Source organism: Drosophila santomea, chromosome 3L (assembly GCF_016746245.2).
Source record: "Drosophila santomea strain STO CAGO 1482 chromosome 3L, Prin_Dsan_1.1, whole genome shotgun sequence".
Taxonomy (NCBI): domain Eukaryota; kingdom Metazoa; phylum Arthropoda; class Insecta; order Diptera; family Drosophilidae; genus Drosophila; species Drosophila santomea.
The window spans coordinates 24,449,580-24,469,726 of record NC_053018.2 but is presented as its reverse complement, the minus strand read 5'-3'; the positions used below and the strand labels follow the sequence as shown (position 1 = coordinate 24,469,726).

The 20,147-nt window shown below is 38.4% G+C and overlaps 1 protein-coding gene across 1 annotated transcript; it reads left to right on the top strand.

Moving 5' to 3' along the window:
* The first annotated feature begins 3,820 nt into the window (after nt 1–3,820).
* On the top strand, nt 3,821–19,106 carry LOC122756458. Its single transcript, XM_044006063.1, has 3 exons — nt 3,821–4,123; nt 4,749–5,875; nt 18,892–19,106. The coding sequence occupies exons 1-3, from the start codon at nt 3,981–3,983 to the stop codon at nt 19,104–19,106; spliced, it is 1,485 nt and encodes a 494-aa protein (XP_043861998.1). The 5' UTR covers nt 3,821–3,980.
* Nucleotides 19,107–20,147: the final 1,041 nt, after the last annotated feature.

Sequence of the window (20,147 nt, the reverse complement as noted above, 5' to 3'; positions counted from 1 at the left end):
CGTTCTGCGTCTGCCGCAAGTCTATCCAGCTGTGCTCTTTTGTCCATTCTGTCCGACCTTTTCACCGCTCTGCATAGTCCGCAATACTCCTCACGGTACTGTGTGAGCTGGTCCGCCAGAGGCTTCAGGTGGTTCCTCCTTCTAATCAGGTCCCAGGTCAATTCAGATATTTGTTCCGTACGTCCAGTAGCGAGTGTCTCCATTTCCTGCTAATGCATATGTGGTCGATCTGGTTGCGCGTATTACCACTTGGAGATGTCCATGAGTATTTGTGGACATCTTTGTGTGGTAATATTGTGCCGCCGATGACCAGTTGGAATAGCTGGCAGAGTTCCACTAATCTCTCTCCGTTATCGTTGCGAGTCCAAGTTCCATGCTGGGCCATGACAGATCTTAGTCCGGTGTTGTTGGGGCCAATTTTTGCATTGAAGTCACCCATGAGGATGTTAATGTCACCTTGCCGTAGCTTGTTGAGGGTTGCTGTAAGGGCAGTATAGAAGTCGTCCTTGGTGTCGTCGTTTGCGTCTTCCGTCGGGGCATAGCATTGGGTGATGTTTATGTATCTAGCTCTACATCTGAACCTGGCGGTCATTAATTTATCAGAAATGGGTTCCCAGGAAACCAGTGCCTTCTTTATGCGCTTGGACTGAAAATCCCCACTCCATATCTGCTGCCGTCACTGTTGCCACTGTGTAGGACTAGATTGATATCTGATGTCGTTGTTACCCCACTGCTAGCCCACCTCATCTCGCAGATTCCAGCTATTGCAATGTGGAGTTTCTCCATCTTCGCCTCGAACTGTGCTAACCTAGATGGTTCTCTTAGAGTTCTAACGTTCCATTGTCCAATTCGTGTCCGTTTTGAGATGCTTATGGTCGTTATCGAATTTGGGGAGCCGTTTATGTTTAAATTTATGGTATTAGTTTCAGTAATCGTTGTAAGTTTTTCGACCGATCTGGTGATTGGCCAGATGCGGCTTATCCCAGTGGTGGGGCTGCCACCTGTCGTCATCGGGGATTGGCGTCTACGGTGTTGTGTTGTTATTCGTAGAAAATCTGATCTGAGTAATGATAATTTAGTGTAGCCGGTATGACATCTGTGCAAGCAAGACCTCCAGTCCCAAAGCCGAAGAGCTAGAGCCGGAAAATTAAAACGTGCCCTGCCAGTACAGATCGTCCGTAAAACACATACCGTTGCACGTTACAGCATGCGTAATGCGGAAAAGTAGATGACCTCCGTCCGTATCGACGCAACTTGGAGGCACAGAAAGCCGATTCAATATTTTTATGCACAGTTGGAGAAATATGGTTAAACTCCTTGCTGTCCTTGACCGAAGGTTGCCCTTTACATATTTGGCATATTTTGTAAGGGTTCTGCTCCCTGTACTCGACGTTTGCAAAAGTACACACCAGCTAAGCGCGCTTGTTCAGCAACTCGATGAAGTGTATAACCGTTGGGTAGCATCCTAGACCATTCCAGCTGGCTACGTATAAGCTACTTCGGGCGCCCGTGTCGGAAACGTAATTGGTTCACTACAGCTTGAACGTTGTCCGGGTGGATGAGCAAAGACTTAACGGAGGGTCGCGCTGTATTTTGTTGTTTCGGTTTCAGAATCGTCTGGAGGGGGAATCGGGGTTTCCTGCATTATGGTGCGTTCTGCGCTCAGCTCGCCGGTATTGGGGTCGGGTTTTTCCTATCCCTATAATCTCTGTTTCCCACCATATATAAAAGATAAGTGCATTTGACTGAAACTACTCTAATCCAAATAAGAAAGAAACGCAAAAAATATGAATTTAGCGAATTCCCCAAAACGGAGTAAACGATAGCAGAAAATTAGGGAACCGCGTTGTGTTGGGAAGTGATCGAGATTGTAGTAATCACTCGTTCCTCTATACCCTCCCAACCTTTGGAAATGTGTGGAACGTTATACATTTCACCTAAAAAAAATCAATTCATCGCATTAATCTTGATATTTTATTGGCATTATATAAAAGAACAGATTATTATTTATTTAATATAGCTCACACAACCCAAAAATTTTCATATTTATCTTATTTCGTTCCCTAGGCATAATTTTTAGACTATTAATTTTCTTTGTTACTTAGTATTTACATCGTTTAATTTTTTTTCTTAAGGTATCGTTTTAGGTTTTACTTTAAATATCGAGTATATTTTTCTTCCTAAGAAATTCCAGCTTTTACTCTAGAAATTTTACCGTACTATTTATATTTTACACTAAATTGAATTATTTATTTTTTACCTCATGGTTGTCGCCAAGAAGCTCGTTGGGCCCAATGAACTCCTACATAGCTGTATATCAAGGGTTAATTAAGTATGGATACGTGCGTATGTTTATGTGTCTAGGTGTATATATTTGGAAAATTATAAGATATTATTTAAGTAGTATTAATAAAGGGAGTTAGAATAATATTTCTATATTTAATGTTAATCAATCATAATTTATAAGCTAATCTTCAATTTTAATATTTCTCTTCCATTATTGTTCAACTATTCTTCTTCAAATCATGTTCAATTATTCTTCTTCAAATCTTGTTAAATTATTCTTCTTCAATTACTTTCAATCTTCATTATCAATTAGTTCTTTTAATTTCCGTCATCCATTCTTTTGCTTCAATTGCTGTTTCTTTTCAATTCGTACTCCGAATATTCTTTTCCGCTTAAACTAATTTTAATATGTATATATATTTTCTTTTACATTTCCAAGGCATGTCTAGAATTAATTAAAGCTAATATTTTGCAAAAATATACTGGCTTAAAGTATATAATTTTCTTATACGGCTCCGGCCGTAGGCAGCAGCAACATCACTGGTTTGTTTCGTTTTAATATTTTCTCTCTCTTTCTCTTGGTTCCTTGGTCGGAGAGCATGAGGCACCCTATATCAGCGACATATTCGTACTCACGGCGATTTTTCTCTACTTCTCTGTCTTCATTATCTGCTTACTCCACGTGTTCTGGATCCCTTTTCCTTGTCTCTTTCGTCTCTAATTCCCAGATCTTGGCAGCTTGCGGTTACTGTCGACAGCGCCTATGCATAAATATGTGTATGCATATGTGTGCAGCGAATTCTCTTATACCAGTACTCCGCGAAAATATGTACACCGCGTGGCTTGGCAGCACATAGGCTTGTAAAAGTGCCGGCCAACAGTAACTCAATTCTGTAACGTAAATACAAATTAACGCTTTTCAGTGTTCTTATTTACCTGTCATTGCAAATACACTATTCACTTTTTAAAATTTCAGGAATTGAAAAGCGCCGATTTCCGTTGTCTTTACGCACTTCCAGCACTCAAAATATGTCTTACTACACTTTTTTTGACCGATTACTGTTTTTAAAGACCGCACGTGTTTTTACTTCCCTTCAGTGGTCCGTTCTTTTCAGAGCGTCTGTCGCCTCATACAAGAAAAATCAGAATGATCGCGTGTTTGCTGTACTCTTTGCAAAGGCGACGACTAAAGTGCGAAAGGGACAACTGGGACTTATAGCTTCTGTCTAACGGAGTTGTTACGAGTTTTCAATTAACCCCAGTATACAGAAAAGTGGTCTAGTCTGAGTCTCTACAGATGATAATAATTTTTTTGTTAGATTATTTACTTCTGCTTATTAAACGGGTATAAACATAAGCCTCCTGAACAAACACCTTTTATATGTATATAGCGTTTTCTTACCTTCAAGACACACAAAGATTTGAAAAATCCTTAATTGATTTTATTGTTAAATATTCAATTTTTGGTATCACACGTTGTTGGCTGTATACGATAGAGTGGCAAAAGCGAGGTTTGCCTCATTCCCACATTTTGGTTTGGCTTAAAGATAGAATCCGTCCTGAAGAAATCGATCAAATAATTTCAGCCAAAATTCCAGACCCATTAATTGATCAAGAATTATTTGATATTGTCACCAAACACATGATCCATGGGCCATGCGGTGCTTTCAACATGACGTCACCGTGCATGGAAAATGGAAAATGTAAAAAAAACTTCCCAAAGCCGCATACGAATGACACGATCACGGATATTGATGGTTATCCAATGTATCGCCGCAGAAGTACTGAGAATGGTGGCCACACATTTACAATGCGACTGCCGAACTTTCCAAATCAAGTTGAGTTTGATAATCAGTGGGTGGCACCATACTCACAATTATTTGAAACAAGAGTGAACGCTATAGTCGAGTTCCCCGACTATCTGATACCCGTTACTCAGCTAGTAGAAGTGCAGGTTTGTGGGCGTTAGAGTGGGCGTGGCAAAAAGTTTTTTGGCAAATCGATAGAAATTTAGACGACTAATACAAAAATGAAAAAATATCTAAACATTTTTCAAAAGTGTGGGCGTGGCAGCTTTGGGCGGTTTGTGGGCGTTAGAGCGGGCGTGGCAAAACGGTTTTTGGCAAATTGATAGAAATTTACAAGACCAATACAAAAATGAAAAAATATCAAAACATTTTTCAAAAGTGTGGGCGTGGCAGTATTGGGCGGTTTGTGGGCGTTAGAATGGGCGTGGCAACATGAATCGACAAACTTGCGCTGCGTCTATGTCTCTGGAGTCTGTATGCCCACAGACGGACGGACATGGCCAGATCGACTCGACTATTGATCCTGATCAAGAATATATATACTTTATATGGTCGCAAACGCTTCCTTCTGCCTGTTACATACTTTTCAACGAATCTAGTATACCCTTTTACTCTACGAGTAACGGGTATAAAAACTTACAAAGCTCATATCAATGTTGAGCTTTGCAGTTCTGTTAAATCAATTAAGTATATTTGTAAATATGTAAACAAAGGCAGTGATTTGGCCATATTTGAAGTACAAAACATAAATAAAAATGACGAAATAGCACGATACCAAATGGGCAGATACATTAGCAGCAATGAAGCTATTTGGCATATTCTCAGCTTTCCCATCCACGAAAGAGATCCTGCTGTCCAACATCTGGCTATACATCTTGAAAACGGTCAACGTGTATACTTCACTGAAGAAAATGTTCTCCAAAGAGCGTTCGAAGCTCCGAAAACGACTCTAACTGAATTTTTTACATTGTGTCAAAAACCTGATGTTTTTGGCCAATTTGCGAAGACATTGGTGTATGGTGATGTTCCACGTTATTTCACATGGAACAAATCCAGTAAAAAATGGAAGCCACGGAAACAAGGAAAACCACATCCTTCCATTACAGGCATATTCAAAGCTAAGACATTGGGGAGACTTTACACGGTACATCCAAAGCAACTTGAATGCTTCTATTTACGTTTGTTATTGGTGAATGTTCCCGGACCAACGTCTTTTGAATTTTTGCGAACAGTTAATGGTCGAGTATTCAATACATACCAGGATGAATGTCGTGAACTGCAATTGCTAGAAGACGATAACCATTGGGACTTAACGCTTGCCGATGCTGCGTTGACATCAACACCGAATAACATTCGTCAGTTGTTTGCAATTATTTTGACGACATGTTATCCCTCGCAAGCACAAACTTTGTGGGAAAAATATAAAAATTGTATGACAGAAGACATCTTGCACCGAATGAGACAAAAAAATCAATGCCAAAACATAGATTATACACCAGAGATTTACAATGAAGCATTGGTCTTTATCGAGGATTTATGTGTTCTTATTTCAAATTTACCGCTTAATTATGGTATGCCATCACCTAATCGTCCAGCCACCGACTTAGTCAATACCGATTTGCAACGAGAAAAGCCATATGACCATGGAAGTTTAGCAACAATTATCATGAACAGTGAACCATTACTGACAGCAGAACAAAAAATTATTCATGATCGGATTATGCTGGCTGTTGCTGCTGAACAAGGCGGTTTTTTTTTCTTGGATGCACCCGGTGGAACCGGTAAGACATTTTTAATATCGTTGATTCTTGCCAAAATACGGTCGCAACAAAAAATCGCATTAGCAGTAGCATCGTCAGGCATTGCGGCTACTTTACTGGATGGTGAGCGAACAGCACATTCAACATTCAAGCTGCCATGTTCATAATAAACCAGATGCAATGTGTAACATCAAAAAGAATAGTGGAATAGATGCAGTGTTGCGGAAGAGTTCTATAATAATTTGGGATGAGTGCACAATGGCACACAAATATTCACTTGAAGCATTAAACAGAACTATGCAAGATTTAAACAGCAATAATAAACTGTTCGGTGGTGCTATCTTACTTTTGTCTGGTGACTTCCGGCAGACCTTACCGGTTATACCTCGCTCTACTTTCGCGGATGAGATTAATGCATGTTTGAAACAATCATTCTTATTGCGAAGTGTTGAAACACTTCGATTGACAATAAATATGCGAGTACAATTGCAAAATGATCAATCAGCACAAATATTTTCCGAACAACTACTAGATATTGGGAACGGTAAAATAGAACTGCAACCAAATACGCAATGCATTAAACTACCAGACAATTTTTGCACTGTTGTTCAGGATAAAAATGAATTGATTCAGAGTATTTTCCCGGATATACATAATAATTATTTGAATCATGAATGGCTCAGTCAACGGGCGATTTTGGCAGCCAAAAACGTTGATGTTGACGAAATTAACTTCCAGATACAACAGTTGTTACCAGGCGATCTGATGTCTTTTAAATCAATCGATACTGATGTGGATGAAAATGAAAGTGTTAATTTTCCGATCGAATTTTTAAATTCATTAGATATCCCTGGAATGCCACCACATAATCTTCGATTAAAGATTGGTTCCCCTATTATTCTCCTCCGTAATTTGAATCCACCTCAATTATGTAACGGTACGCGTTTGGTCATCAAAAAGATCACCGGAAACATTCTTGAAGCAACCATTTTGGCTGGGAAGTTTAAAGGAAAAGTGGTCCTGCTGCCACGTATTTTGATGATACCATTAGATTCTACCATACCCTTCAAAAGGCTACAGTTTCCAATTCGTTTAGCTTTCGCCATGTCTATCAATAAATCTAAAGGTCAAACAATGTCCATTTGTGGTTTAGATTTGGAAAATCCATGTTTTTCTCATGGGCAACTATATGTTGCGTGTTCACGTGTTGGAAAACCATCGAATCTATTTGTTTTAGCTAAAGACAGGTTAACCAAAAACATTGTGCACCGATTGGTGTTAAATTAAATTGAAATTGAAAGTATTTATATTTTAAAAAATAGATATTAATGTTTAAAAGTTTAAGACTGTCTGCCTTGCCTACCTCATTCATGAGTTTGAGCGTCACATATTATTTGCTGTATTATACTGTAATATATACTTATTTGTTATAAAATTAAATGGAAATAATCGATCTGATAAATGTTTATTTTGTATTGATTTCTGCTTAATATCAAGTGTAAGAACATTTTAATTAATTGTGTTCAACGTACTTCCCCTTCAAATCTTAATCCAGTGAATTTATATACCAACATCAACATTTTCGTCTTTAATATAACAAAAACTTTAGCCACAGAAACGCGTGGCCGGGTCAGCTTGTGTATATATATGAATATAGAGAAAACTCGGGAACAGGGTTCCGTCAAACTTACCCCACTTTAATCCGGAGCGATGAGATCTCGACGCGTTGGATCCTGGGTGTTGCTATACATATATTGATGATACATTAATATACCTTTGTGCACCAATTAATTGTAACCTAACAATAATAAGATATTCACAAACACAAAATAAATAAAGAAAACACTAAGTGGAGTATGCGAAAAAATAATAGCAGCCATAACGTATTTTATTCTCGACCAAATAAATTAACGTTGCGGTACCGATAGTACAAAATACTGTATTTTCGTATAATGCTAGATATTTTTCACATCAAAAAATAAAAAAAAAATTTGAATTGTCCATACCTTTATTTTTTATAATTTTTTTTGGGCGGCAAGGACTAAAATGAGGCGAAAACAAAAATAGCAGCACTATCGATATTTTCAAATATTCAATACTTGTCGGCGGTTTGTTTTGGTGAATAGCACATGGTTGTAAAACTTCACATTTGTATTCCTATTTCAACAGTATTTTTTTAACCATACCTTAAAAAAAATTATTAAAATGGGACGAGGAAAGCATTGCACTTCAGTTAAACGTGACATGGTCAAAAAATCAATTTCTGAAGGAAAATCACACAGAAATATTGGTCTAATCCTTTAATGCTAAAACAGAATGATAGGAAATGCAATCACCTACAACGAGAATCCCGAAGAACGTGGGAGAAAACAATCATTGGGCACCCATCTCTTCAAAAAGCTAGTGCCCGAGAGCAAGTAGGATCCATTGAAAGCTCCTACCGAACTATAAAAGGATCTCAACATATCCGCAACAGAGCAAACAGTTCACAAATGTCTAAGGGAACATGGTTTAAAAGGCTGTAGTCCAAGGAAAGTCCCTCTTTTAAATGGGAGACACATACCCAAGCGCATTAAGTTCGTCAAGGAACATTTAAATTGGCCATGCGAAAGATCGACGAACTTTTTATTGTCAGATGAGAGCAAGGTGGTTTTTTTTGGTGGCAATAGATCTTGATCGAATGTAAGGCGCCTTAGGAACACCGAATATAAGCCAAACTACACGGTAGAAGCAATTAAACACGAAGGATCCTGTATAATGGTATGGCCTTGTTTCTCATACTATGTAGTTGGGGCAATACCATAATATACCATGGATAAAAACCATCATGGATCAACATGAGTTTGTGGATATTTTGGTGACGATGATGCTACCCCTTTCCGAATACTATTAACAAGACTATGACCCCAAGTACACCAGCAGGAAAGCCAAGGATTCGTTCCAAAATAAATCTGTTCCTGTTTTGGATTGGCCTGCACAGTCCCCAGGCCGTAATCCCATCAAAAACTCTTGGTCAGATATGAGAAAAGCAGTTGTACCTTCAAAGCCAACTAACAATGAATAACTTTGGGTATAAATATGAAGTTCTGGAGCAAAATATCCTTAAAACGGTGCCAGGACCTGGTTGATTCCATGCCAAAACGTTGCGATTCTGTTACTGGTAATAAGAGATACCCAACAAAATATTAAATTAGTGGGATGGGTGTAGTTTTAGCACGCAAACATTTGTAATTAGTGATTTTTTTACTATCAAGTTTAAAATAGAAAATTTTAGCATTTTTCATGAAGTGCTGCTATTTTATTTTACGCCTAACTTTGTCGGTATCAACAAAGTTCCTCATTTAAGATAATAATAAATAAATCAATAGTAGTTATTTTTCATTTCCTAAAAAGTAATTGTTTAACCTTTCTAAAAAGGTATTTCAGCTCCATTGAAACCCTAAATTGTAGGTAGGAGACTTGTTTAAAGATTTACTGAGCAAGTGCTGCTATTTTATTTTTCGTAGCTGTATATATATAAATGTATGAATGAGTTGGGTTTCTTTTCTTTTGTAGCACGCTTTGGCTGCTATTTGGCTCTCAGATTACTTGGAGCGAGCACTTTTTAGGAAAGTCTACGCTGTTGCTTGTTTTTTCTGACGTTCACATTAACAGTCATGCACCGGTTTACTTGTTCTTTTATTTTTAATTGTTTTTCCGTTAGTATTTTTAATTAAGCTCTTTGTGGGAAACCAGATGCAATCCTGTCCAGGGTATGGTGATGGTCCCTCCTCCGCTGTACGGATCTCTTGTACATTTTCACGATATTTAATAGAGCCAGGAAGATCAGTATAGCAGCGATGAGTTCCAGGGTATTTTGCACTCCTTCTATTTCCTGCCTGTGGTCGACAACCTCCACGGTGTTGATCACATTTGCTGTGTTGTCGGAGGCTTTAGACTTCTTGCCGCCCATCCTGAGAGTTTTGTGGAACTATGGTCTTCCTTCAAAGTGTGTTCCTTGTTAGTCCTGTTATTTCTTTCAAAGGATGAGAGCGTCCTTTCTCCTTGACATTTTTCTTCGTGACTGGAGTTATCCTTGAGTCTTCCCGGCGATAGGCTGAAGGATAATTGCACGGGTATTTGATGTACGGATGATTACCTCTGGGTATTGACTACGGGTGTTTTCCCGGGTACTGACTGCTTTTTCATCGGTGAGCCATGGTCTTTTTATACCGGCATAGAGCTTTTTCTGATCTATTGGTCTTCTATGCCAAGTGTTTCCACCTAGGAATCATATTTCTCGCTTTCCCCTATTTTGGTGAAGGGTGCCCGGAACTGGTGTTGATTTCCTTTTCTTTCTGCAATCTTATAAAATAAAAAATAAAATAAAAAAATAACAGGACTAACAAGGAACAAACTTTGAAGTCCCACGAAACTCTCAGAATGGGCGGCAAGGAGTCTTAAGCCTCCGACAACACAGCAAATGTGATAAACACCGTGGAGGTTGTCGACCACAAGCAGGAAATAGAAGGAGTGCAACATACCCTGGAATTCATCGCTGCTATACTGATCTTCCTGGGTCTATTAAAGATCGTGAAAATGTACAAGAGATCCGTACAGCGGAGGAGGGACCATCACCATTCCCTGGAGAGGATTGCATCCGTTTTCCCACAAAGTGCTTAATTAAAATTACTAACGGCATAACAATTAAAAATAAAAGAACAAGTGAACCGGTGCATGGCCGTTAATGTGAACATCAGCAAAAATATGCAACAGCGTAGACTTTCCTAACAAGTGCTCGCTCCAAGTAACCTGAGAGCCGAATAGCAGCCAAAGCGTGCTACAAAAGAAAAGGAACCCAACTCATTCATACATATATATATAAATATATGCATACTCCACTTAGTGTATTTTTTTATTTTGTGTTTGTGTATATCTTATTATTGTTCGGTTACAATTAATTGGTGCACGAAGGTATATGTATCTATAACTCCATCACTATATAGTGACATATCCATAAGTCCCTAAGATTTAAGTACATGCCTACACACTAATACACATACAACATGTACACGATGGCAGATATTAGATACCTGATAAGTCACCCACTGGTAAACTAAACATCCGTTGTCTATTTTAAACAATCTATGCTTTAGCCCTCGCATCATCGTTGCGTTCCCACGTTCAAAGCTCGGACTCGCAATCCCGAAAAACAGAAGTATTAGATTTCAATAAACAAAATTATAAGAATCTAAGAGCAATTGTATCCAAGAGCGAATGCACTTGAATCCAAGGGAAATGCAAAGACTATTAAAGTCAGCAACTCCAAAGCTTTCTCTCTTCATTTGATCAGACCCTAAAGTCTAAAGTCCCTATTAGAAAAGCTCGAAACCGAGGCTTGAACGTCAATCAAATCAGAGTAATTATCAGAGTTCAGTTTGAGACCTAATTATAATCGGTCGGTGTTCTTCTCAACTAAAAATATTGTAATCATTCCGTAAAATAAAATTATATTTTTTTTACATATGAGTATTACGATTATTTAATTGGCGCAGTCGGTAGGATCTGTTAAATAAAGAGTCCTTTTAGTACGGTACTGATCCATTGAAGGATACGCTACACAACAAGCTATCCAGGATCGGCGAATTAAAACAGTGATTCTAAAATTATTTTGAGATTCGCAAAAGAATCTACGTGAAAGTAGTAAAAGAAAAAATCCCGTGTGGTCAGTAACATCTGCAAAATAATTTAAAATCCCGTGCGGTCGGAAACAAAATTAATTACAATTTTTAATCCCGTAATTTAAAACCAATTTTAAAATAAACTCCGGGTAATCAGAAACTTATACAAATACACCATGACAGTTTTACAACTTTCGGAAACCCACCTAAATCAATTATTGAATCAGATTAAAGAACTGAACTACCACGATGGCACACCTGGCAAGCTGTCTGGGTTTGCTAACCAGGTCGAGGAGCTACTTAACTTATACCCTACCCAAGATGCCAGGCAGGCACATGTTATCTACGGAGCAGTAAAACGGTTACTAGTGGATGCAGCATTGGAGGTCGTGACCCAAGAAAGAGTAAATACATGGCTGGATACAAAGACGGTCCTGGCGATGGCATTCAAGGATCACAGGCCCTACATAAAACTTATAAGACAACTGGAGGATACATCATACCCCGGAAGCATCTGTAAGTTCATCGAGAAGCTCGAATCACAATATTGTATTATGTTTGACAAGTTAGAATTAGAAAGCGACCCTGTAGATAAATCAAATTACACTGAAATGTTAAAAAGAACTGTTAAATCTGTAATAGATCGAAAATTGCCGGATAGAATTTATATGTCATTGGCACGCAAAGATATTGATACTATTTATAAATGAAAACAAGCTTCAATGGAGCTAGGCCTCTATGACGCCAGTACAGAAAATCAGCGTTCTAATAGATCAGAAGAGAACAGACGCAGGAACAGGGGAAATCATAGTCAAAGCAATAATCAAAGATATTACAATAATAGAAATTACAATCACAGCAATTATTATCCTGGAACGAATCAGAATAACAATACGCAACATCAAAATTCTAATCAACCTACAATAAATCAAAATCAGTATTCACCTCGTCCCATACCGGTTAATCAAAGGGGAAATTATTACACGTTTAGAAGGGAGTTAACACAAGGCCAACAAAACAATCCTCTTAACAATTCCCTTAATTTCCAACCTTCAACTTTAAATAATACTAACGGTCAGATGCCGGTAAAAAGACAACGAGAGAGTCCAAGTGGCCAAAGTAGAATGGATGTAAATTTTCATCAAACTGCCTCGGACACTCAAGTGACACAGGAGGACGTACCAGTCTCCATGTAAGAATAGGTTATCATAACAAAATTTACAAGGGAATGATCGACACAGGTTCATCCATATCATAAGGGAAAATTTTGAAAATTTAGAAGAAAAAGTAGAAGATCTAACAGTGTATACCATTAAAGGGGCAATAAAATTAAAGAAAAGCATAATAATGAAACCCACTTCAGTATGTCCGTCTGTTCAGAAATACTATATCCACAAATTTTCCGACAATTATGATTTCCTGTTAGGTCGAAAGTATCTAGAGGATACGAAAGCTAAGATAGATTATGATAACGAGACGGTAACTTTAGGTTCAAGAACCTTTAAGTTTGTGTATGGAGAAAAGAAGGGCGAGACCGCATCTAAATGCCTCGACCCACATCAAAAGGATGATTCCGCTCCAGTGGAGGAAATCAATCCAAAGATGCAAAAGGTTAAGACCGCACCTAAATGCCTTAATCCAAAGCATCAACAACAGAAGAAGGAGACCGCATTACCAAAATGCCTCACTTCAAAAGTTGTTAGTGACACAGTGGACAATGATGTAACACATCTCGATCGCATGTCCGTTGACAACGATATAGTCAACTTCGCGATCAACAATGAGTTACGCGAATGTAACGAGTACAGACTCGAACATCCAAATGTAGAGGAAATTGAATGTTTAAAGAAAGTTCTATACGAATATAGAGAAATTCAGTACAAGGAAGGCGAAAATTTGACCTTCACCAGTACTATTAAACATGTCATCCAGACTCAGCATGAGGATCCAGTATACCGTAAACCCTATAAGTACCCCCAAAGTGTTAACCAAGAAGTCAACAAACAAAGCGGCGAAATGATAGAGCAAGGGATCGTTCGGAAATCGAAGTCTCCTTATTGTTCTCCTATTTGGGTGGTCCCCAAGAAGGCAGACGCCTCTGGGAAACAAAAATTTAGGTTGGTAGTTGATTACAGGAACCTAAACGAGATAACTGTTAATGACAAATTCCCCATTCCTCAGATGGATGAGATATTGGATAAATTCGGTAGATGCCAATATTTTACCACCATTAATCTAGCTAAGGGTTTTCACCAAATCCAGATGGACTAAATTCTATTGCAAAAACAGCTTTTTCAACTGAGCATGGGCATTACGAATATACTCGTATGCCTTTTGGCCTAAAGAATGCTCCAGCTACTTTTCAGAGATGTATGAATAATCTTTTGGAAGATTTGATCTACAAAGATTGTTTTGTCTATTTGGACGATATTATTGTTTACTCCACTTCATTGGAGGAACATATTTTATCTCTAAAGAAAGTCTTTGAGAAACTGAGAGACGCCAACTTGAAGTTGCAGCTAGACAAATGTGAATTCATGAAAACAGAAACTGAATTCCTGGGACATATTGTCACAACAAATGGCATTAAACCAAACCCAAACAAAACTAATGCAATCACAAATTATCCGTTAACTAAGACACCTAAACAGATAAAATCATTTTTGGGATTATGTGGGTTCTATCGCAAGTTCATTCCTAACTTTGCCAAGATATTTAAACCCATGACCCTCAAACTATAGAAAGGTGCTGTAATAGATGTTAAATGTAAAGACTACATCGAATCATTTGAAAGACTAAAGGTTTTGATAACTTCAGATCCGATATTAATCTACCCCGATTTTTCGAAGCCCTTTTCTCTAACAACCAACGCGAGTAATGTAGCTATTGGTGCAGTGCTATCACAGAACAATAAGCCCGTTTGTTATGCCAGCAGAACGCTGAACGAACACGAAATCAACTATGCTACCATTGAAAAAGAATTGTTAGCTATAGTTTGGGCAACAAAATATTTCAGGTCATTCTTATGGGTGATCACACGCCATTGGTATGCCTGAATAATATCAAAGGGCCGAACATGAAATTACAAAGGTGGAAAATCAAAGGATTTAATCCTAAAGAGCCATAAGGAAGTTTTACACCCAGGTATAGAAAAAACCATTAATTGGTTTAAAGAAAAATACTATTACCCAGATGATCAAAAGCTAATTCAAAATATTATTAATGAATGTGAAATCTGTAAAGATTCAGCTTTTATGTGCATAGCTTTGCAAAAATGGTTAAGATCCGCAGGCGTACAAATTTCTGTAACAACCAGCAAAAATGGTGTATCCGATATAGAAAGATTTCACAAGACCGTAAATGAAAAACTAAGAATCATCGGTAGTGAACAAAATATCGAAGATAGGTTTACAAGGTTCGAAACAATCTTATACGTCTATAATCATAAAACTAAACACGTAAACGATCTCCGGCAGACATTTTTCTATATGCAGGCAGCCCAGACTTTAAAGTACAACAAAACAAAATTGATAAGATCGAATATCTTAATAAGAATAGGCATGATTTTGAAGTTGATATCAATATATAGACACGCTCCACTCGTGAAGAGTAAAATCACCAATCCATTTAAAAAGACAGGAAGGATTGAACATGTAGACAGTAAACATTTTGAGAAAAGAAACCGCGGCAGGAAAATCGTTCATTATAAATCAAAATTCAAGAAACAAAAAAAGATTAATAAGAGCAAATACGATAATTCCAGACCAGCCAGAGAAACGCAAAGTACGCAATATATTTCTAATAATGCTTAGTTGCATGTTATCACTTATCAAATGCAGCAACATCGAAGTAAACCCAATAAGTGCGAAAAATGGATACCTTATATTCCAAACCGGTACGATGGAAATTCCAACCAGCTACGAATACCACTATTTGAGTATAAACATAACAAAGACAATGCTTATGTTCGAAAATCTAGTAACTGAAGCAAATGACTATTCCAATGTACCTCAGATACAATATTTAGTCGATAAACTAAAACGGGAAATAAATGGATTAAGAATTATTAACAGAAGCAAAAGAGGTCTCTTGAACGTAGTAGGGAAGGCATATAAATACTTATTTGGTACATTAGATGAAGACGACAGGGAGGAGTTAGAGGAAAAAATTAATAACATGTCAGAAGATTCCGTTAAAACCCATGATCTAAACATGGTTATCGACATAATCAACAGTGGTATAGACATAATTAATAGGCTCAAGGTGGAAAAAGAACAGAACCAACAAATTGCGATATTGATATTCAACCTACAGCAGTTTACAGAATACATAGAAGACATCGAGTTAGGTATGCAATTAACCAGATTAGGAATCTTTAACCCAAAATTACTAAAACATGATTATTTGAAACACGTAAATTCGGAGAAAATGCTAAAGATAAAAACATCAACTTGGCTCAAGACAGACACGAACGAAGATTTGATTTTATACCACGTTTCTAGCGAGGTCACTAAAGTTCCGATATTTCAAATAGTTCCGTTAGTTAACTATATTCTTACCGAGCAAATATTCGATAAGTTTAATGTATTCAATAACCAAGTATTTCATAAAGATACAGATAAATTAATATTCGACAAATGTATTGTTGGACTTATTAAGCAAGAGCAAACTCAATGCAAATACATTAAAACCCAAAGAAATTTTCAAATAAATTATATAGAACCAAATATACTTTTAACATGGAATATTCCTGAAACAGTTGTCAACCAAGATTGTACAAACAACAAAATATTAATATCAGGAAACAACATTATTAAAATTAACAAGAGAGAACGCTTTAGTCGATTTCCCCGACTATCTGATACCCGTTACTCAGCTAGTGGAAGGGAAAAGGAGAGTCTTAAACACAGTTTTTGACGGTTTGTAGGCGTTATAGTGGGCGTGGCAGAACGTCGATAGAAATTTACAAGACTAATACAAAAATGAAAAAATATCAAAACATTTTTCAAAAGTGTGGGCGTGTCAGCTTTGGACGGTTTGTGGGCGTTAGAGTGGGCGTGGCAAAAAGTTTTTTGGCAAATCAATAGAAATTTAAAAGACCAATATAAAAATGAAAAAATATCAAAACATTTTTCAAAAGTGTGGGAGTCGCAGCTTTGTTCGGTTTGTGAGCCTTAGAGTGGGCGTGGCAAAAAGTTTTTTGGCAAATCGATAGAAATTTAGAAGACCAATACAAAAATTAAAAAATTATAAAACATTTTTCAAAAGTGTGGGCGTGGCAGTTTTGGGCGGTTTGTGGGCGTTAGAGTGGGCGTGGCAACATGAATCGACAAACTTGCGCTGCTTCTATGTCTTTTGTAGTTCCTGAGATCTCGACGTTCATACGGACAGACAGACGGACAGACGGACAGACAGACGGACAGACGGACAGACGGACATGGCCAGATCGACTCGACTATTGATCCTGATCAAGAATATATATACTTTATATGGTCGGAAACGCTTCCTTCTGCCTGTTACATACTTTTCAACGAATCTAGTATACCCTTTTACTCTTCGAGTAACGGGTATAAAATTGTACCATGCAAGATGAATTCCTAATTTCTAATAATGTAGCAGATTTTACACAAACGATTTATATCACCAAATATGTTACACGTTTAGAACCAATAAATCACTTAGAAACAAGAGAAATGTTAAATTGCATGTAAAACACTACAACTTTTTCCAAATTATATGCATTACAACTTTTGTCATCATGATAATTAGTTTGACTCTGTATTTAGCATATAAGTTTAAAAATATACCTAAGAAAATTATTGTCAAATACTGTAAACAAAAAGAAGAACATCCGCACCTTGAAACTAATGTCAAGGAAAATATTCAACCAGAAAACAATGTTATGATATATCCAAATTTAACGACCTGAGGACAGGCCAAATTCAATGATTGGGGGAGTGACATATCCATAAGTCCCTAAGACTTAAGCACATGCCTACACACTAATACACATACAACATGTACACCCAAACACACCCACACACCCTACACAACTCTGGATGTACCCAACAGATACCAGATACCTGATAAGTACCTGATAAGTAAGACTAAACATCCGTTGTCTAATTTAAACAATCTATGCTTAAGCCCTCGCATCATCGTTGCGTTCCCACGTTCAAAGCTCGGACTCGCAATCCCGAAAAACAGAAGTATTAGATTTCAATAAACAAAATTATAAGAATCTAAGAGCAATTGTATCCAAGAGCGAATGCACTTGAATCCAAGGGAAATGCAAAGACTATTAAAGTCAGCAACTCCAAAGCTTTCTCTCTTCATTTGATCAGACCCTAAAGTCTAAAGTCCCTATTAGAAAAGCTCGAAACCGAGGCTTGAACGTCAATCAAATCAGAGTAATTATCAGAGTTCAGTTTGAGACCTAATTATAATCGGTCGGTGTTCTTCTCAACTAAAAAATATTGTAATCATTCAGTAAAATAAAATTATATTTTTTTTACATATGAGTATTGCGATTATTTAATTATATATATATAGCAACACCCAGGATCCAACTCTTCGAGATCTTATCGCTCCGGATTATAGTGGGGTAAGTTTGACGAAAATTAGCGGTGCGGTGCGGGTATATCGTTTATTTGACGATCCTGTACAGAGGGGGTGGGGGAACTGACCGGAAAACGTAAAATCGACGCTGCCCACGTACTAGGCTATGTAGCCAGGTCGTTTGTGAGGCACGTGGCCAGGGAAAGAGGAAAACTGTTGTGGAGTCCGAACGTTTCGGTCAAATAGCAGCAGGTTGTGGAGTCCGCAAATATCGGTCAAACAGCCTGATTTTGCGACGACTGGCGGGAGGGGGTTTTCGGACATACACTGTCTTAGGTGGACCAGTTCATATGTGGAGCCATCGTGAAAGCTCTCCAGGAGAAGGTGGGCTCATATATGTAACCAAGTAAAAGCTTCCCTGGAAAAGATGGGCCAGTTTACATATGGAACCATAGTAAAAGCTCACTAGGAAAAAAGAGGGCCAGTTCACGTACAGAACCATAGTAAAAGATCCCCAGGGAAAGGCGGGCCAGTTCACGTACGAAACCTAGTAAAAGTTTAAGTTAACCTAGTTTAACCTAGTAAGCAGTTTAAGGCGGAGGCATGTTGGCCGGGTTTTTTTGGGGCTTAAATACCAGACGAGTTTTAGACTGAGGAGAGACTTATTAATGGCGAAACAGCACTCCAGCTTACCTATCTTATTTTAATAGTTGTAGTCAGCAACGTTCACGGTAGATCGTGTCATATGCATACCAAGCAGAACAAAAAAAAACGTGTTGTATTAACCCGCCACCGGGAGAGTAAGCCGTTCGCGAACAGAAGAAGAGGGTCGTGCACCACGAAGTGCTAGTTTGGGAGACACCCCCCGACTATATGAGGCACTAAATCAAGAGAGTCTTCAAAACTTCGAAAACCATCCGGAAGAGGTAGGACACTTGTCCGAACAGCTTGAAAGCACGATGGATGAAGCAGCCGGAGGAATGGATTTACCACTAGGACCGCCTAGAGGACGCTCCAGCACGCTTCCACGGTAAAAGGCAAGATTAGAAGACTGTTCGGAGACTGCCGATAGGCGGGAAAGAGAACTATTGGATTTAGTAAGGCAAAGTAGAGATGCGCAATGGGAAATGATCGCTCAAATAAACGCTTTGAAGAAGAAAGTAGCTGAGTTACAAGCCACCCAAACCTTTCCCGAACAACGAAGAATGGCCCCACCAACTGGACTACCCAGAAACCCCACAGATAGCTTTCTAAGACATCAGATACCCCGACACCAAAACAAGTGTCGCAAGAATGTTTTAATAGCCAAATGCATCGGTTAAGGGAGCCCAGACGATCGGCCACTCCGCAGCAGATACCGGAGACCAGCCGAGCAGAGACCAGCCACTAACTGCACCCCGAGTTAGATAATAGTCTAACGTTTCAAGCGCCAGCATAAATAGATAGATAAATTGAACTTAAAATTTGACGGAACAAGCCGCGGTATGAGCGTTGAAAGTTTTTTATTCCGTGTGGAAAGACTACAAGAATTATATGGCATAAGCCGACAAAAAGTGTTCAGAGAATTTCTCATGGAGGATCGAGCCGAGGATTACGATTTTGATTACTATTCGCTCACCAGGGAAATGAAACGCGCTTTTTCTACAACTGGAACTGAACTAATGAAGATTAAAGAATTAATGGAGAGGAAACAAGGGTATAACTTCAGCAATTATGTCGCCGACATGCACAACGTACACTTTAAGTTAAAACACAAGATCGCCGAGGGTGAATTTGTAGAACTTTTGAAGGATAACCTGAACTCCCAAATGGGTGGGCTACTGTTGACGTCCCCAATAAGGTCTCTGGAAGAGCTTAAAAATCAGATGCTCAGAGTGGTTCGGTGGTTAACAAACCATGGGAAACCGATGCAAGGTAGACCAGTAAATGAGATCCAACGCTCAGAGAGGCAAGGTCGTATTCCCGATGGTGTCCTTGTGGAAGAATTCCAACGCAGACCAGGAGACAGCCGCGAGTCCAACAGAACAGCGCCTGGGTGCAGAAACTCTTTGCACGATATGATTTGCGTGTCGATA

Coding starts and splice junctions, on each gene's coding strand:
- LOC122756458 (XM_044006063.1), top strand. CDS start 3,981: ATGGAAAATGTAAAAAAAACTTCCCAAAGCCGCATACGAATGACACGA. Junction 4,124..4,748: donor TGCCGAACTTTCCAAATCAA/GTTGAGTTTGAT, acceptor AGCTCATATCAA/TGTTGAGCTTTGCAGTTCTG. Junction 5,876..18,891: donor GGATGCACCCGGTGGAACCG/GTAAGACATTTT, acceptor GTTCGCGAACAG/AAGAAGAGGGTCGTGCACCA.